This window comes from Lampris incognitus, chromosome 20 (assembly GCF_029633865.1).
Source record: "Lampris incognitus isolate fLamInc1 chromosome 20, fLamInc1.hap2, whole genome shotgun sequence".
Lineage (NCBI taxonomy): Eukaryota > Metazoa > Chordata > Actinopteri > Lampriformes > Lampridae > Lampris > Lampris incognitus.
This window is the reverse complement of record NC_079230.1, coordinates 22,768,871-22,786,385: the sequence shown is the minus strand read 5'-3', so window position 1 is coordinate 22,786,385 and position 17,515 is coordinate 22,768,871. Positions and strand designations below refer to the sequence as shown.

General features: G+C 45.4%; 1 protein-coding gene across 2 annotated transcripts in view; it reads left to right on the top strand.

The window, feature by feature from the left end:
* The window catches only part of LOC130130822 (glucosidase 2 subunit beta-like), a 230,553-nt gene that overhangs the window by 15,164 nt on the left and 197,874 nt on the right, over positions 1–17,515 (top strand). For both annotated transcript variants that reach the window (XM_056300658.1, XM_056300659.1), the window contains exons 6-7: positions 792–921; positions 12,879–12,945. In XM_056300658.1, coding sequence (XP_056156633.1) covers positions 792–921; positions 12,879–12,945 — 197 coding nt within the window. The remainder of the gene's footprint in view (positions 1–791; positions 922–12,878; positions 12,946–17,515) is intronic.

Here is a 17,515-nt window from a genome sequence, read left to right as displayed (position 1 = left end):
AGTTTCACCAGGGGAACGTAGCACATGGGAGAATCACGCTATTCACCCCTAGTTCCCCCTCCCTGCTGAACAGGCACCCTGGCCGACCAGAGGAGGCGCTAGTGCAGCGACCAGGACACATATCTGGCTTGCCACCTGCAGACGTGGCCAGTTGTGTCTGTAGGAACACCCGAACAAGCTGGAAGTAATACAAGGATTCGAACCAGCGATCCCCATGTTGATAGGCAATGGAATAGACCACTATGCTACCCAGACGTCCGCAATGCAGCCTTTTAGACCTGGAAATGACAACGCCTAAGTTCTATCATGATGATAACTTAAATCCCAGACGATATCATGTCCCATATCACAATATCAATATTATTGATATTGCTTCCACTGCTCCTCGCTACACAGATCACAGCTAGGATGGGTTAATTTGCAGTAACTGAATTTTCCCAAGGGGATTAATAAAGGAAAGTGAATTATATTGATATATTGCCCAGCTCTAGCCTCTGGTTGGACTCTCCTTTTTTACCCAATAGTGAATGGATTGACAACATTTAATTTATATCATTATATAAAAATAACCAAAATCCTAGGATGGTATTGTCTTATAATAAATTACATTGTGTGTGTGTGTGTATATATATATATATATATATATATATATATATATGTGCATACATCCATGTTACTGTTAGGTGCGTTGCTTTGGACAAACCCATCCACTAGCTGTCATGTGATATGCCATGTGTCATGTGATATGTCGCGTGGCCCTGGTTCAACCTTCTGTGTACGTTTCTATTCAGACCCAACTCATAGAGCTGCAGCAGGTCGCTGAAGACCTCCAGGTCAAATTAGAGGAACACCGGAGGAGGAAGAACACAGCCGACAGGCTGAGAGAGCAAACCCTAATGGCACTGGAGGCCGAGGACAACGGTAAGTGTCACACCGCATTGCCCAAACGGGTCAAAAGGTGGTTAGAGCGTCCACTCGAGTGCGTTTCGCCCTATCCACGAGGATCACAACAGCATTCAGATACAGTAAGGTCACTTGGTAGAGTTACCACAGGGCAGGTTGGTGCAGTGACAGCTCCCATTTTGTTTCAGCTGAGGCGGCCCATGCCGGACTCGAGCGGTCGCGCCTCGCGGCAGGTGGTCAGGATGACAAACGGTTGGGTTGCAGAAGCAGCCGGAAGCGTTAAAATACGGTTGCGAATGTCATGGAAATAAATGTACTACGAGAGAGAGAGGGTGGGGGGGAGGGGGGCTGGGGGCTAAGCAGAACAGCATATTAGAGTCCCACAGTCTTCCTTTTACGATCTTTAAATCTTGAGTGACAAGTCACTTATGACTCAGGAAAAATTCCCTTAACGTGCAATGCACAAACCAGCCATTTGCATGTGCCTTGTGTTGGCGTCTAGACTAGATAGTTGTAGGGGTAGGACAGGAAATGGGGACACTCGTATTTTACCATGTCAGTCCAATAGCATTCAGATTAATTTATTTTTGTGCTGGATGGTGGATGGGGTTAAAGCAAAGCTTTGAATATTTATTGGATCATAGTCATTCCCCCTTTGTCTGGCTTGCATAATTAATGAAATATGTGTAACTTGGCCCCAAAGTGGATGTTATGTATATGTATGTGTGTGTGTGTGTGTGTGTGTGTGTGAGTGAGTGCGTGCGCGCAAGAGGGTAAGGGACAAATTAATTTGTTATTTTCCCTGTCAAACACTCTCATTCTTAATAACTTCCCACCCAACACACACACACACACACACACACACACACACACACACACACACACACACACACGAGAGGAAATTACCATGCAAACCTCATATTTTGTTCTTTGTTTCAGAGGCATTTTGCTTGCGTGGCATTGTCGGGTTTGTTTTGTTTGGCAATAAACTGAATCACTCAAGATATAGAACAGTAAACTGTTTTCAGAAGAAATATCACAGGTCATGATATTAATTCACTTTTCTTTTCTTTCTTTTTTTGTTGGTGTACTTTGCTGTCGGTCTTCACCCTTTCCCAAATGTCCTGAGGCCTTTCTGATTGATTTCCTGTGAGGCGTCTGAGTCCCCCCCCCCCCCCCGCCAAAGTAAAAGTTTTTGATTGTAAGAAAGGTCATTTGACTTTGGTGGCTCTGCCAAGTGCCCATTCATCATGCGTCCCGCAGTGCCAGCTGACCTTTGCGTGGCAATTTCTAATGACACGTTAATGACGTGCGCAGGCGTCATGGATCCCCCAGGTTCCCTGCGCAGGCCGTTACTTTGCTCCATTACTGCTCATCTTTAGGGTGTTTAAACCATCCGTTTTCATTCCTGAGACAACGTTGGCGATAAGATGTGTGTGTCCCCGTGGATGTGAATGTGCATGAGTCAGTGTCCTACAGGTTAATGGCCACTTGAGTGAAGGGAGGTTCCAGTGACTTGCGGGCGAGTGTACTTAGCCAGCCTTTTGGACTGCCTGCAACCTGTGACATTACATGCTGATTAATACCCGAATGAAAGCGAATAAGCACCGTTAATCTGCCAGCACTATAAATCAACACCACTTTATGGCTCCCCCATGGGCCCTTAGTGTTATTGTTTTGGGGATGGCAAGCTGATAAGGCAGTCGAATGCATTTTGATTTGATTCCCAGAATTAAAATGCACCGAGTGTTTGGGGGGGATTGAACAAGTGATCTGGGAAGTATAAATTCTCAGTCTCTAATCTTTTTAGTTTAATGGAATATTTAATGTGATCTAACTAATGCATGGCCCTGAGCTTTTTTTTTAAGATTTTTTTTTCCAGGAGCAACCTAACAAGTTATGAATCTGCTGCCTCGCTACAGTCCTGTGTTTCCTTAGAAGACAATACCGCATTTCCCGGACGATAAGTCGCTGTTTTTTGCTCGTCTGGCTGGTCCTGCGATTTATATTCCAAAGCGATTTACACGATGTAATTTTGTCGGACGAATATGCTGCATTTCAACTACGGCCACTAGATGGCACTGTTTCATCTTGTGACTCAATTGAACAACTACCACCCATAGCTATTGAATGAGTAGAACGGACATTGAACTCTTTGCCGTGGTCATTTGAATAGTTCAGAAGGAAATGGCGTTGTTGTCGGTTGCCATGGCGCCAGTGCACGTCGGTGGGGCCGTAAATGTTCGTAACTACTCAACTGCAAAACCTCACTTCGTTGAGTCCGCCGCGATTTAAAAAAAACAAGTCCGCGACTTGCCGCAAAGTCGGTTTATACGGAAGTTAGACTGCTGCTCCAACGGTCACAGTTCTTTGCAATGGCAGCGGTTCAAAGGGCTGCTCTGACCGTCCTGCTGTATTGGTTTGAATTGGAATGTCCGTTCTACTGCCATTCAGTTTCTATGGCACCACCATATAAACGTGAGTTATACACTGAAGCGACTTTTATATGTAACAATGCGTTTTTTTGCTGAGTTCGACTAATATTGTGTGTCCGAACATGTGATCAAAAAGTCACCTGAAATGTATCGTCGGCCATGTTGGAGGATAAGAACGGTGTGGGCGAATTGCGCTCGAGCAGCAAAATCGTCGTCGTCGTAATCAGACATGCCTTCATTTTGTTTAATTTACAAGTGTGGTAATAATAGCGACAAATGTAAACACTTGTCGTTTTGTCGTGTTCCAGAAATCATTGGGCACCAAGGAGAACAAGCCGAGGAGCTGTCAGCTGAGCGGCGTAGGCCATGGCTTGCTGCTATCAGTCGAGATGGCCGAACCGGAAAGACTATGAGAAATGACCGTGTTTGCGGTCAGCGCTTTTTGAGTGGCGCAGCTGCACAGCCGTGCGATAGATGGAATCCTGACTGGGTACCGAGCTTAAAACGTAGACGTGACAAACCGTATTGTAACGTGCATGGATAAGAAGACATGCTGGCCGCTCGCTGGCGCGTCCGACCCTTTAGTCGAGCGGTTAGCGATGTCTCCTGCGGTGCGGGCGATACGGGTTCGCTTCCCGGCCGCGGCAGTTCCTGTGGTTGCGTTGTCCCCCGAATTCGCTACAGTGTGAACGACTTAACTATGAAGTTGCTGCTGAACCTGACAATAATAGCCGTGGTTCCTTTTCAGTACTACATATTTTGAGCTAACCCTTTCCAAACATGAAGATTTCTTTTGAATGTATGATTCAAAATCTATGCCCTCAACACAAAAAGGGCATTTCACCTCCCCACATCCCTCCCCACAACAGTCACAGGAACAAAGGAAGTCTGGTGTTGCGTGGAGAAACAGGTAGCTTCTGTTGATAAATGTGGCACATTTTGAAACCTTGGAAATTCATATGCAGAGGTTTCATCAACTTTTCATATTCGGAAATAGCAAAATCCTCGCGGTCACATCCATGCCTCGTAGCTGCTGTGCTGAATTTAAAAACATCGGGGTAGCTTATAGTCCTGATGAGTGACTGAGATGTTTGGGCTGGGTCAGTATGACAAGCTGCATAACACTTCGATGCACCAACCTTCCAGCTCTGTGTTTATAAAAAAAAAAACCACTTCCCTTTGATTGTGAAATTGTTTCCCGTTCCACAATTTTCACCTCCTCGTCTGTGATGTTTAGCTCTACTTTGTGGCACTCCTTGAGAAGCTCGTTATACTCCAGAGTAGTAAACTTTTCATCGAAAAGGTCTCAGATTGGTTTTACATTTCTTGATTTTTGACAGAAACGACTCTGAATAAGGTGAAATGAATGAAAGACAGATGGGCTTGACCTTGCATTGATTCAGAGAGCTATAAAACTCTTCGAGTTCAGCTTTACTTGGCTCTTTAATTTCCGTTGCCTTCTTAGAGCTCTTCTCAGTAGTTGCAGCTTCAATGATGTTCATTGTCTTTAATGAGTGCTCCATATCTTCCCTCAGTTTTTTTGCAGATTTAAAACGAATGGCATTTACCTCTGCATAATCAACTTGCTTGGCATATGAAGGCAAAAGCCATGTACATTTCACTTGAGTGCATGATAGTTTACCATTAAGTCGTATTCACACTTCTACATAAAACAAGACACTTGCTATGTGCAAGCAACATTCGCCCAATCTGGCCATGCAACCAGTACAGTGGGCAGAAAGAACGACACTATCTTCAGCTGTTATGATCCACAGCTGGACAAGTGGATCATTCATCCACTGAGAATGCCTAACTTTTGCAACCAAATTATATGTCTTGTTTATAATACAACCAAGAACGCTATTAATAAATCCAGAAACTATGTGATTGTAGGCTTGAAGGCTCGGAAATGCTTTGAACTGATTTTTTTGTGTAAAAGCTTGTGTCCAAAACAAGATGTGAAAGAATGGCACAAGATTCAATTGGTGGTAGACATTCTGGACTGAACTTTTGAGCGGGAATGAACAGTGGATCTATTCCAGTCTTTTTTGTCTTCTCTCGGTAGCGACTTTTCACATCTCCTTCGAGTTTATTTGCATATGCCGGTAGTATTAGTTTAGTGTTTACATCATCACTTGCCATTTTCAATTGCGTTAAGTCCTCCAACATGGCCGCGGCCTCGTATTAAAAACATGTAACGTCACACGAACATACACTACTCTGGTGCATCTTGTAGCCTGGGAAATATGGTACAAACACACACACATCCTTGCTTGCTTGCTGGTTGTCCATCGTGTCCGATGATGACCATCTTCTCCTATTTGTGAGTCTTTTGGTGGCCGAATAGTCCTGGATGCACAGTTGCGGTTGCCGACCGGGCATGTTAAAGTGGTGTTTGGGGGGGGGGGGGCAGGGGTAGCTTTGCAAGCATGCCTCTTCTCACGCTTTGCTACACGGTGCTGTGTGTGCTGGTTTTCCATATACTTCACTCCCTCTGAGATGTGAAAGTGCCAGGTGGTGCGGAAGGAAGCAAGTTCCTCCAAAGAAGAGGGGTTGATCTGGCATCTTTTCAGTGTGGTCTTCATTTGGTCTTTGAACCGCTTCTTCTGCCCACCAGGAGCGCGTTGACCAAGGTGTAGTTGGCCGTAGAGGACTTTATGTGGGAGTCGTTCGCTGGGCATGCAAATAACATGCCCAAGCCACCTGAGTTGATGGTGGTTTAGGGTAGACTCCACGCTGCAGCTGCCTGCCTGCTTCAACACCTCTGTGTGTGGTACTCTGTCCTCCCAAGTAATGCCGAGGATCCTCTGGAGACATCTCATATGGAAGGCCTCCAGGCTTCTGATATGGTGGTGTAGATGGTCCATTCCTCACATCCATAGAGTATTGTGGATATGCACACTGCTCTGTAAACAGGCACTTGAGTGTGGAGACTGAGGTTGCTGTCCTGGAAAACCTTTCTCCTTAGTCGACCAAAAGATGTTGAGGCTTGTTTGAGGCGGTGCTGAATCTCATCGTCCATTGTGCAGGTGTCAAATCGCATGCTTCCCAGATATTTGAAGGCAGGAACAGGGGCCAGTTCATACCACAGTGTGTTATTGCCCTGGTAGTCTGTACAGCTCTATACAGAGAGGTTTTTAAGTCTGAGGCAAACGACAATTTCTCTCATTTTTGATTTGTACACTGCGTTCACATTTTAGACTTAACATTTCTCATCCAAAGTGTCTTATTAGAGGAACAGCAGAATAAGCAAATCAGTACAAGCAAACCAGTAGTAAAAAGCGGAAGGATCGAAGCCATAATGCTCCATCCATAACCCTGTGACGAGCGATCAGAGTGAGAGCTCGGTGAAGAAAAAGTATGTTTTTTTTTTCTTCCTTTTTCCTCTTTCTAAAAGGAATTGAGAACGAGTGGAGGAGGACGATATGGCAGAGCACATGTGATTTATCGGGGAGAGGGTGATGTCAGATACATTTTCTGAGAAGTGTACAAGATTATATTGGTGATGGTTTTAATTCATACACTAAGGCCATGAAGTAAATCTCTTTAGAAAATGTGAAGATGTGCACACTTATAAATGGCTTCAAGGTCCACATCTCCATGGCATCTTAGATCCCGTCTCCACCTCATGTACTCAAAGACCTCATCTATTTTCATCAGGGATAAAGCTGGGAGGAAACATAAATAATATCGATGTCATACTTAAATGATCAATGCTTAAACTGTTTCTGCTTGCCACAGGGAAGTCACATTGCACAGTCAGCTGTAGGCTATTGCCCCAAGGGCTGTGTTTAGACAGCCACCCTTCTCAAGCTTTTGCCCCATTCATCCCGTTTTTTCCCCATTCGTTTTTGTTTTAAATTACAAGTTGGTGGACACAAGTTTCTCCTAGTCATTGTAATCCTTGAATAACCTAAAACTATATTTTTTTATCCCCCCCCCTTCTCCCCATTTGTGCTTGGCAAACTACCCCACTCTTCCGAGTTGTCCCGGTCGCTGCTCCACCCCCTCTGCCGATCCGGGGAGGGTTGCAGACTACAACATGCCTCCTCCGATACATGTGGAGTTGCCAGCTGCTTCTTTTCACCTGACAGTGAGGCGTTTCGCCAGGGGGACGTAGCGCGTGGGAAGATCACGCTATTCCACCCAGTCCCCCCCCACCCCCGAACAGGTGTCCCGACCAACCAGAGGAGGCACTAGTGCAGCAACCAGGACACATACCCACATCCGGCTTCCCAGCCGTAGACGCGACCAATTGTGTCTGTAGGGACACCCGACCAAGCCGGAGGTAACTCGGGGATTCGAACCGGTGATCCTCATGTTGATAGGCAACAGAATAGACCACCATGCCACCCGGACGCCATAACTTAAAATCTTAACCCCAATAGAAATGTTTTGTATGAACAATTTATCGCATATCCCCTCTGCAGACTACATAGTGTGTTGCACACGTCCCTTGCTCCTCACAAAGCAGCTAAGAAACCAGAGAGGTATTGAGAAGTACATTATGTTATTTTGGTCAAACGTCGGCACATAGCTTCAAGATTGGATTCTTGTGAGCCATCTTTTGTCCCTCACTATCATCAATCAATAGCTGATGGTGACACAGGAGTGAAAAAGAACGAGCAGTTGTAAGCTGTCTTAAGTACAACTTTCAGTCTTTCCCCTTCTATCATTGCTGCATTTCATCAAGCTCTTCTCCAGGGGTTCGTATACAGTCACTGGGAGTTTTTAAAGGACCGCGTTATTGTTTCTGTCAGAGAAAATTACAGAACAACAGTTTTCCTTGGAGCAATGTTTCTGGGAATAAACTAAAAAGGACAAATTAATTTAGCAGGATATTGGTAATTAGAGATAGTAGCATTTATCGGTTGCAGACTGAGTTTTCCCTTTTTTGATATTTCATGATGCACGCCAGTGTCAAAGTCGCGGATTCAGAAAGTAAGGATTGTTTCACTGAGGACATTCAAAAAGTTCAGACTCCTCCTCAAGTGCTGTCAACACACAGAAAGCCTGATTTATCCTATATTAGATGATAAATTAATCTCAGGCCACCTCATCTGATTTTGAACTGACCCAGTGAGGCGTGATGTATTTTCTGGTCTTTCAAAGCTCTGAGGCCGTTGCACACACAGACTCATCACAGTCCAACCTCTAATGCTCACTGGATGCTCCTAATGCAAGATGTTATCATGGAGATAAACGTGCAGTGATGCTAGCTTTTCTAGGTCCATTACCGCTTCCTAAATCAGGTCCCATGGCGGTTATTTAGCTCTTTAAAAAAAAGAAAATAGTCAGGCATTGTTTTTTCAGACCGAGGGGACCATATCTCTGAGCCATATTCCGTATTTATTTGCCTTTTGATGGTCTCTGTATTTATGGTTCCTCTAGGGTACCACAAGGCTGGGGGATTTGGTCTAAATCCTAATTAAATAACGAAGGCTACCTCCTCGGAGAGGACGCTGATTGCATATAGGCTTGTTTTTCCAGGAACTCTTTTCTAATGCCACCCATGATAAGCTATGGGTTCACATCAAGGTCTCCTCCCCCTCTCTAATGATGTTTACTCGATTTGATCCCCTCAGATAGGCGTATTTGGCTCGTGTTACTCTGTCTTTGAACGGTAAAGACAAGTCTTAATATGCAAAGCTACACGGGGCCCGGAGTTCACCGGCAGTTTGAGGGGTTTCCTCAAGTTCACCGCTAATCCACTGCTTGATCTGATTTCAGTGGCAAGTTTTCTTGAAGACCATCTACCTTGGTATGCTTGTTTTCCAGAGAAACTACATGCCGTGATTGAGAGGCACTGAGAGACAACGAGAGACCAAGTGCCTTAGCATTATCTTAGCCGATGGCTATCATTCTGCACCATATGTAAAAATATGCATGGCAAATTATGGCAGTATATAAACAGACCTTGGTCACATTGCTGATGATTGTTATGTTTAGCCTATTTCTAGCCTACCTGTATGCAAGAAAAGTGAACTTTTGTCACGTACTCTAGAATAGCTGTGAAATCAGTTTATTTCTTTGTGATTGAAAATACCCACTGGTGTCTGAACTTGCCCTGGTGTGTCAAACTGGGGCCATCTTGCGCTTTATGCAGGTGAAAATATTTAGTTGTAAGATACTATTTGACTGAGGTCAGTCTGCCGCAGTATTTCAATTCCTCCACAAAGTAAAAATTTAACGCCACTGAATTACAATTTACGATTATGATCCAGACCTGTGACCTTTTGAGCCGTTGCAGTCTGTCTGCTTCGAAGGCCTTTTTTTCCTTCACCAGAAGTAGGTACTTACAGCCGAGGCTATATAGAGCATCAAGGTGAAGTATGTTTTTCAATGTCAGGTGTCTCACGTTAGCCTTCAGAATATGGGGAGGGGGGGGGGGTCTGCAATAATGATGAAAGCCCTGCACGGATAGGATGGCATGCAGGCATGCATTCACAGTCTCCCTGCTGCTGTGTTTCATTTCCTCGGTTCTCTTTCTGCCTTTGTTATTTTACAAGCTGACTGCACTCTCGCCAGGGTAACGTAGGGCAGATGAGTGATGGTGTCCATTAGTAAACATAGCCTACTATATGTGCCATTGGCCCGGAGAGCCAATGTCTTCAACCTCCCCTCTCTCTCTCTCTCTTTCTCCCGCCTCCTCCAGCTCTCTCTCTCTGTCTCCCGCATCATCCTCTCTCTCTCTCTCTCTCTCTCTCTCTCTCTCTCTCTCTCTCTCTCTCTCTCTCTCCTTGCTCACTCATTTTCGACATTCTTTCTCACTCGTTCTCTCTCCTGCGTTCGACCCTCACCAAATCCCTCATTCCCCGCACCTTCTCCCCATCACCATCTATCCTCCATACTGCTTTTTTTCCCTCCCCTGCAGCCAAGGGAGAGATGGCATCATATCTCTCCCTCTTCTTGTGAGACAGAAAGAACAGGATGGGTTGAGAATGTCAAGCGTTAGGAGGGGAATATGGCCTGCCGTTCGAGCAAAGGAAAGGCCACTGAAACAACAGACGCTGCGTGCATTGCGAAATAACAGCAGTGAGTCTATTTTTTGGTCCTGATCGGGTCGAATCGGCACCAGCTGGCTCCTCTGCCAGTGCCTGTTTCTTTTTTCACATTGTGGTTTGCAAGATGAAGTCTAGCATCTTGGCCCTTTTCAAACTTTAAAATCTAAAATTAAAATGGCCATCAGAATGTGATTTAATTAAAGGCTCATGAATTAATACATATTGGACCCCCCCCACCCCGCACACATTAGTGTGTCAACATCAGCTAAGCCGTGGGGAGCTCGGCTCCTTTTAGAAAGACAGGAGCTCCCTTGATTTGGGATTTTTCTGTTGCACGGGTACATGATACCAAATTGCCTAAATTTTGCGATGTGCATTTCTATATGGTTTTCATCGCAACAAATTATGTTCCACATGCATTCCTCTCTTTTTTTTCTTGGATCCCCCCCCCCTTTCTCCCCAATGTTATCTGGCCAATTACCCAACTATTCCAAGCTGTCCCGGTCACTGCTCCACCCCCTCTGCCAATCCAGGGGGGGCGGGCTGCAGACCACCACATGCCTCCTCCGATACATGTGGAGTCGCCAGCCGCTTCTTTTAACCTGGCGGTGAGGAGTTTCACCAGGGGGACATAGCACGTGGGAGGATCACGCTATTCCCCACAGTTCCCCCTCCCCCCTGAACAGGCGCCCCAACCGGCCAGAGGAGGTGCTAGTGCAGCGACCAGGACACATACCCACATCCACATCCGACACGGCCAATTGTGTTTAGGGACACCTGACTAACCCGGAGGTAACACGGGGATTCGAACTGGCGATCCCCGTCTTGGTAGGCAATGGAATAGGCCGCTTCGCTACCTGGACGCCCCTCCACATGCATTCCTAAATTAAAACCTAGTGTGTTTAATGGCGGGGATTCATAACTTATTCACTGTGAAGATCCAGCTGTGCTTTCCTACCATCACCATCTTAACATGGGGAGGCAGTAATAACAAAACTGACCGTAAGAGAAGAATTGCCTTGTTGGTGCATGGCCTTTCCATTTGACCTATCCATTTCTGATTTGAAGTTATTGTCCTCTATTCTATTTGGCTGTGTTGTGCAATGGGTGATGTTTGTTTTGATATTTGTGTCTTAGGCAGTAAGAGATTTGATGATATACAGCAAGTAGTGCTGGGCAATATGGAAAATATTATTATCACCATAATCACAGGGAACTTTACGCAACGTCGATTTATATCGCGATAACTGCTCAAATGTGCAAAACTACCACGGTGAATGGTAAACATATACAGTGCTTTTCTGCTGCCACAGCCAGTCAAAGCGCTTTACAATCAATGAATGCCTCACATTCATCCACGCGCACGCGCGCACACACACACACACACACACCGCCGTGCAAGGTAACAACCAGCTCATCGGGGCAGTTAGGTGTTAGCTGTCTTGCTCAACCATGTTTAAGAATGTAAAGTATAAAATAAAACCAAAGCTAGTTTTCAAATTATACTCCCTCACATATTTTAGACCTCGTTTTGTGAGAAATTTTAGATTTGATATTCTCATCGTCATGAATTTAGGCAGCAAAATTGTGTATCATGTCATAATATCCAAATCTCATCCCAGTAAAGTACCATTGAAAGACAATAAACAATAATATTGAATTATTGCCTCCCAAGAGCAAGTATATGTTTATATGTTTGCATCATGGATGTTTTATTGTCACTCATTTGAAGATATCGCTCATTTTATTATGTCTCTATTACACAACTGTTGCACAGAAAGGTAATTGTGGGGGATGTGCAATTAGCATGATGTTAAGTGCTTCTCTCCAGTTTTAGGGGTCAACCACTTTCCCACTTTTGAATTCTCGGCTCCGCTTATGATGTGGGAGTTGTTTAGAAAGACACTCAGGATCACTTCCTCTTCCTCTTGTGCCACCAAATGGGATTAGCAAAGAAAAACGAGCCGGCGGAAATTACGCGCTCATCGGGAACGATATTGAGGGTCTCTTCTTTTTGGAGCCTCCTATTTGCCAGTGTTCGACTAGGAATGAAGAAGGAGGGAAATCACTGTCATACCAGCCATTACAGCACAAAGCTTCCTGATTGCATTCTGGACCCTGATGCCCCCCCCCAACAGAGCAACCAAATGTTCTTGCACAGCATGACAGACTCATTACCTGATTGCTCAAGCACCGGGTGAACCTCCACCCTCCCACAACCCCCCCCCGTACACACGCACGCATATGTGCGCACGCAAATACACACACCTCTCCCCACATCTAAACTCGACTCCGCTCCATCCTTTTCTCCATCTCTGCCACCTATACCTGTCGTTCAGCTTGCTTTCACAGGGATTATTTACTGACAGCAGTGACTGGTTGGTGGGTAAAGGGAAATTCTGCTGCAATTTTGCAGTTGGAAAAAAAACCTGTCTCTTATCATAGTCTGTCTTTTTGATACATTTACATTGCTTGGAGTAATGCTGAGGTAGAATTACAGTAATCCAAATATGGCTTTTTCTCCCTCCATACAAAGGTCCCAGACGTCAAAACAGAACCATTACCAGCATTTTCCATCAGTTGGACAGCAACAACGATGGCAGGTAAATAAACAATTTTGCAAATTTTCACATGAAAACCTTCACTGTCCTTTACATTTCTAGCAGGCTAAATGCCCCCGGGAATTATGAAACACTTTAAAACTAATTGCAAAACCTTAAAATGCATAGCTCACACCCATAAAACAAAAACAAAAAAATAGCTTGTTTTCCTTTTGAATATGGATGTTTGTTGTCTGACAGTAAAGCATTACCAGGTGAACAATGACCAGGATGAATTTCATCAAAGATGCAGAGGTTCATTTTGTTTTCTCCCCAGTAGGATTTTGTCCCATTAACTCAGCCGTCCATCAAAAAAGACCAAAATGGCAAAGGTTATGAGGTGATCGACATAATAATGCAAATTACCTGCACGGATTTGGAGGCGGCTTAGTAAAACAGAATCGGTGACTGACTACATGTCTGTCAATCTGGACTAGGCGAGCTGCTGTTGAGCTATAATGGTGTGTGTGAACTGGGGCTGGGAACTCCGATAATGCGTATTCACTTTCACTCCTAAACATCCTCGAGATGTTTAAAGGAAATTCCGCTTCCGGTGTGGGGAGATGTCAGTGCAAATTCACGTTTGCGGCGGCCTCACCCAGTACCGTCCATGCAGTGTCTTTGTCCACGTCTATGTCTAAGTTTGTGTCTTCGTTTGATGGCTGGAGAGCTTGGTCTGCTGCGTCCTGTGGGCCCAAGGACCATGGCCCTGCCTGGAGCTGCGCCCGAAGAGGAAACACCGAGGGCGGTCTGGCAGGACGCATTAATGGGGCAGGCTAAGCTAACTGCTAGCCCATGCAGACCAGCAGCTCCGACAGTCATACTGGCGTTCGCTCTCTTTGACAGTGAATTTTTTTTTTTGACATGTTGGATATATGTTTTTGTAGTTTTGTGTAGTTTGGATAGACGTGTTCTTGTAGTTTGAGGGGAAATGATGTTTCATTTCATGTGTGCAGGTGCATGGAATGGAATGACAAATTAATGTTTCTGATTATGATTCTGATTCTGAAATCCAGCTAACCCAACGCGTCGAAACATCCAGCTCAAACTCAACCTTAGCACTTACCTTTCTTGACTACCCCTGGCTTTGCGTCTGTTAATGACTGACACCCCCCCCCCTTCATTGTGCAAGATGAATGGCTGACTCATGAGTACCTAATTTACATTGGGATGTGCATCTACTGCGCCCATTGGTTACACCCCATCCTCTGCCGCAGTGAGGTGTCATCTGTCTTAGTTGGATGAACCGCCCTCATTCCCTTAAACTACTCCGCCTTGGATCGGTTTTTTTTCTGTCCCCCAAGATCAAAAAGCAATTCATTGCCTTGTTTGTGTTGCATAATCTACTACCCGAGAGTTCCGACAGAGCCTGCTTACATCCCCCCTCCCCATCTATACACGCACATACACATGCATGCTTGCATGCGTGCACCCACACACACACACACACGCATGCACACATTTCCCTTCCTCCCAGCCACCAGAGTCGACTAACTTGCTGCCGTGAGCAATGTTTAACCTCTGCCAGTGTTACGGTGAATGGCACTGATTTTGCTCCCCAGTGAGATATTTAAATTTCCATGCGGCTGGCAGAAAAAGAGAGCCCTTGATATCCAATGAACCTGCATGCCCTCTTTGCCATTTCTCCACCCCCCCACCCTGCCCAACACACACACACACCTGCCCATCCTGCCCCCACCCACCCTGAAAGAAATCAATACTGCTTAAGCTAACTGGGCATATTCTATCAGAAGGGAAGCAGGGGCCAGGCACAGTAAACTGAAAACACTATAAAACATGCGGCCACATCCAGGAGGAAGTGCTTGGGCAGCGCTTTTCCGGGGGGGAGTGTGCCGCGCGCCCGCTAATGTATTCCCGAGCCTGGATGTGTACCATTATTCAGCCCCTGCGCGCTGTCCCATGCCTCCATCCATCCCAGGTGGAGTCTATCCATGGCCTGCGTTTAAACAAACACATTACTAAGCTAAAATATCTGCAAGTGCCGCTTGTTTTCTGTGCGGCTGTTGTTTCGCTCAATCAGTCATTGGGATTCGGGCGGGGCGGCCAGCTCGCTGGAAGCGGGACACATATTGATGTTCATTTGAATAAGGCGGCAGGGACGGGGTTCTGCGTGTGTATGCTACATCGCCATTTTTCCTGCAAAGCGCTGAAGCCTGCACACCCAGGTGTCAGGTCTGAAGTAGTTGGCTTTATGATAAACACAGTCAATAGTACACCTAATGCCACTGCCCTCCTGGTAGATTTACAGACTTGAAGTCGGATTAACGGTCGTATAGCGCTGTTTACCTTGTTAAAAAAAGACCTTTGCCTTCGTCTTTGTTTTTAATGACACTTAGCAAAACTCTTCCTGTTGTTAATCCACTGGAAAGTTGTTCATCATCTTTCATGCAGATTAGCCAATAATCGCTCTGTCACATACTGATCTCATTTTTACTATGTGATCAGCCTACGATCATTAACAACCGCTCATTATTTTTCTCGTGGACTACTAATCTCCACTAAAACCAGATTTTTGAAGACAAATAGATCGAAGTTTCCCGATGAGATGCGCCACTGAAAGCCGTTGATGATTTTATCTTTCATGCAAATGCTGCGTCTGAAGAATAGCTGTTGTTTCAGGGATGTGCAGGGTTGCAGGCTGAGGGAGAAAAATGGCGTGGTCACATACATATCAGCACAAGGTTTGTTTTTAAAGGTGCACTCATAAAAAAAAAATGCTCTTGCTGTTTTGTACCATGGGCAAAAGGAGGTTTTGGAGAAGAAGTGGAAAAATCCCACTCAAATGGTTTATTTGGGGCGGCTCTGACTTTCCTGCGTTGCCATGTCCCGAGCACACGTGTCTCCCCTGTGCCAGCTGGCAGGCAGTTGGCAGCCCAGTGCAGGATTAACTGGTACCAGTATGCCTGCCTAAAAATAGAGTCAACCAACTGCCTCAGGAAATGAGCCATGATGGAGCCTCCCAAAGGCCCACAAACAGTTTGCTCTCTCCATCCTCTCCTCTATGCTAGTGTGTGTGTGTGTGTGTGTGTGTGTGTGTGTGTGTGTGTGTGTGTGTGTGTGTGTGTGTGTGTGTGTGTGTGTGTGTGTGTGGAGATGTCCACCTCTCTGCAAGTGTTCTGTTCCTGTTTCGTTACCTGTCCAAGAGTTGTTGGACCATGTCTGTCTGTGTCTGCATGCGGTTCCCGTGCGCATCATACCATTCTCGTTGAGCGCAGCCTTCGGTCGCGCCTTGTGTAATTGGGACCGGGGCCTGCATCATTGCACCAGATTGCTGGAGCCAACCTTGCTATACTGCACACCCTCCAGAGTAGCCGCATAATGCTGAAAGCCCCGATACACCTCCAACAGTTACCCCCGGCATTGATTCTGTGGCGCGTTCACCTTGTATGTTTGCTTGCCCGACCGCTTTCAGCGGGCTCCTGGAATTGATCCGGGCCATGCAATCATTACTGCAGCTGAATGGTGTTAGTGAAGAGAAAACTCTGGAAAAGATACCAGCAGGGATGAATAGCTGATAAAGGGATCCAATGATCGTGTTCACATTGTGTCCTTAATGAAAAGCGATACAGGGCGTCATTGCGGGGTTGCTACCAGCTGCTGTGGCAAGCCTCAAAACACAATTGTTCGCAACATATACACACACACACCATGGCAACACAAACACAGGTGCTATGCTTTGCACACCTGGGTTGCCCTTAAACAGACGGTATTAAACATAAAGGAACATACATACACACACACACACATACACGCACACACACTTATAGCCTTGACCTTTCTGTGAATGTTCTTGTAATCATATTTAATTCTTTAGCTGTACATTTTCAATGTTTCAATTCATTAAGAAACTTCCAGAATATCTGCTTTTAACATCTTCAAATCAAACAGTGAGATTTTGCACCAATGTAATAGTCATCAACATTATTTATTTATCAATATTATCTGTGATGCTAATCTGAAAGTCACAAGAATCATACAGAGTTTTTCACATCTGTTTGTTTCTTCACTACGAAGGTAGACACAAAGGCAGATCACGGCAGTAAAATCCATCTGCGGAGATGGTAGCTGGAGCGCTACACCGGTATTGGTGGGCTGGCCTTTTCTCTGTAGCGTAAGAAACAGTGAAATAGTGAAAATTCATATAGTATGCCATTAAAGTGTTGAGTTTGAATGCAGAGCTCAGGTAACAGCTGAGGTATTTGTGTGTTGGTGTTTTTGGTCAGGGAATGATTCGGCCAGCTTCTGCTGCTGGGTGGCGTCACGGGTTATGTTTCAGTGGTTGTTTTGCATATATTTGATGGGAAGGAGACAGAAAGGATAGCTACCGAGGATGTTGGCGCCTAGGCCTGAACCAATATGGAGCACTGAAATTGGTTGAGTCTCCAGGAGGCTAATAAAGTTAAATTTAATTGTCACAGGTCAACCTTTCTCTTTCTTTCTCTCCCTCCTATTTCTTCCTGTCACTCTGCTTTATATCAGCTAATAAAACAGAGACCCCCATAAAAAGGCACACAACCCTCCCTCGCATTCTGTCGGCACGGCTCCGCTGTGA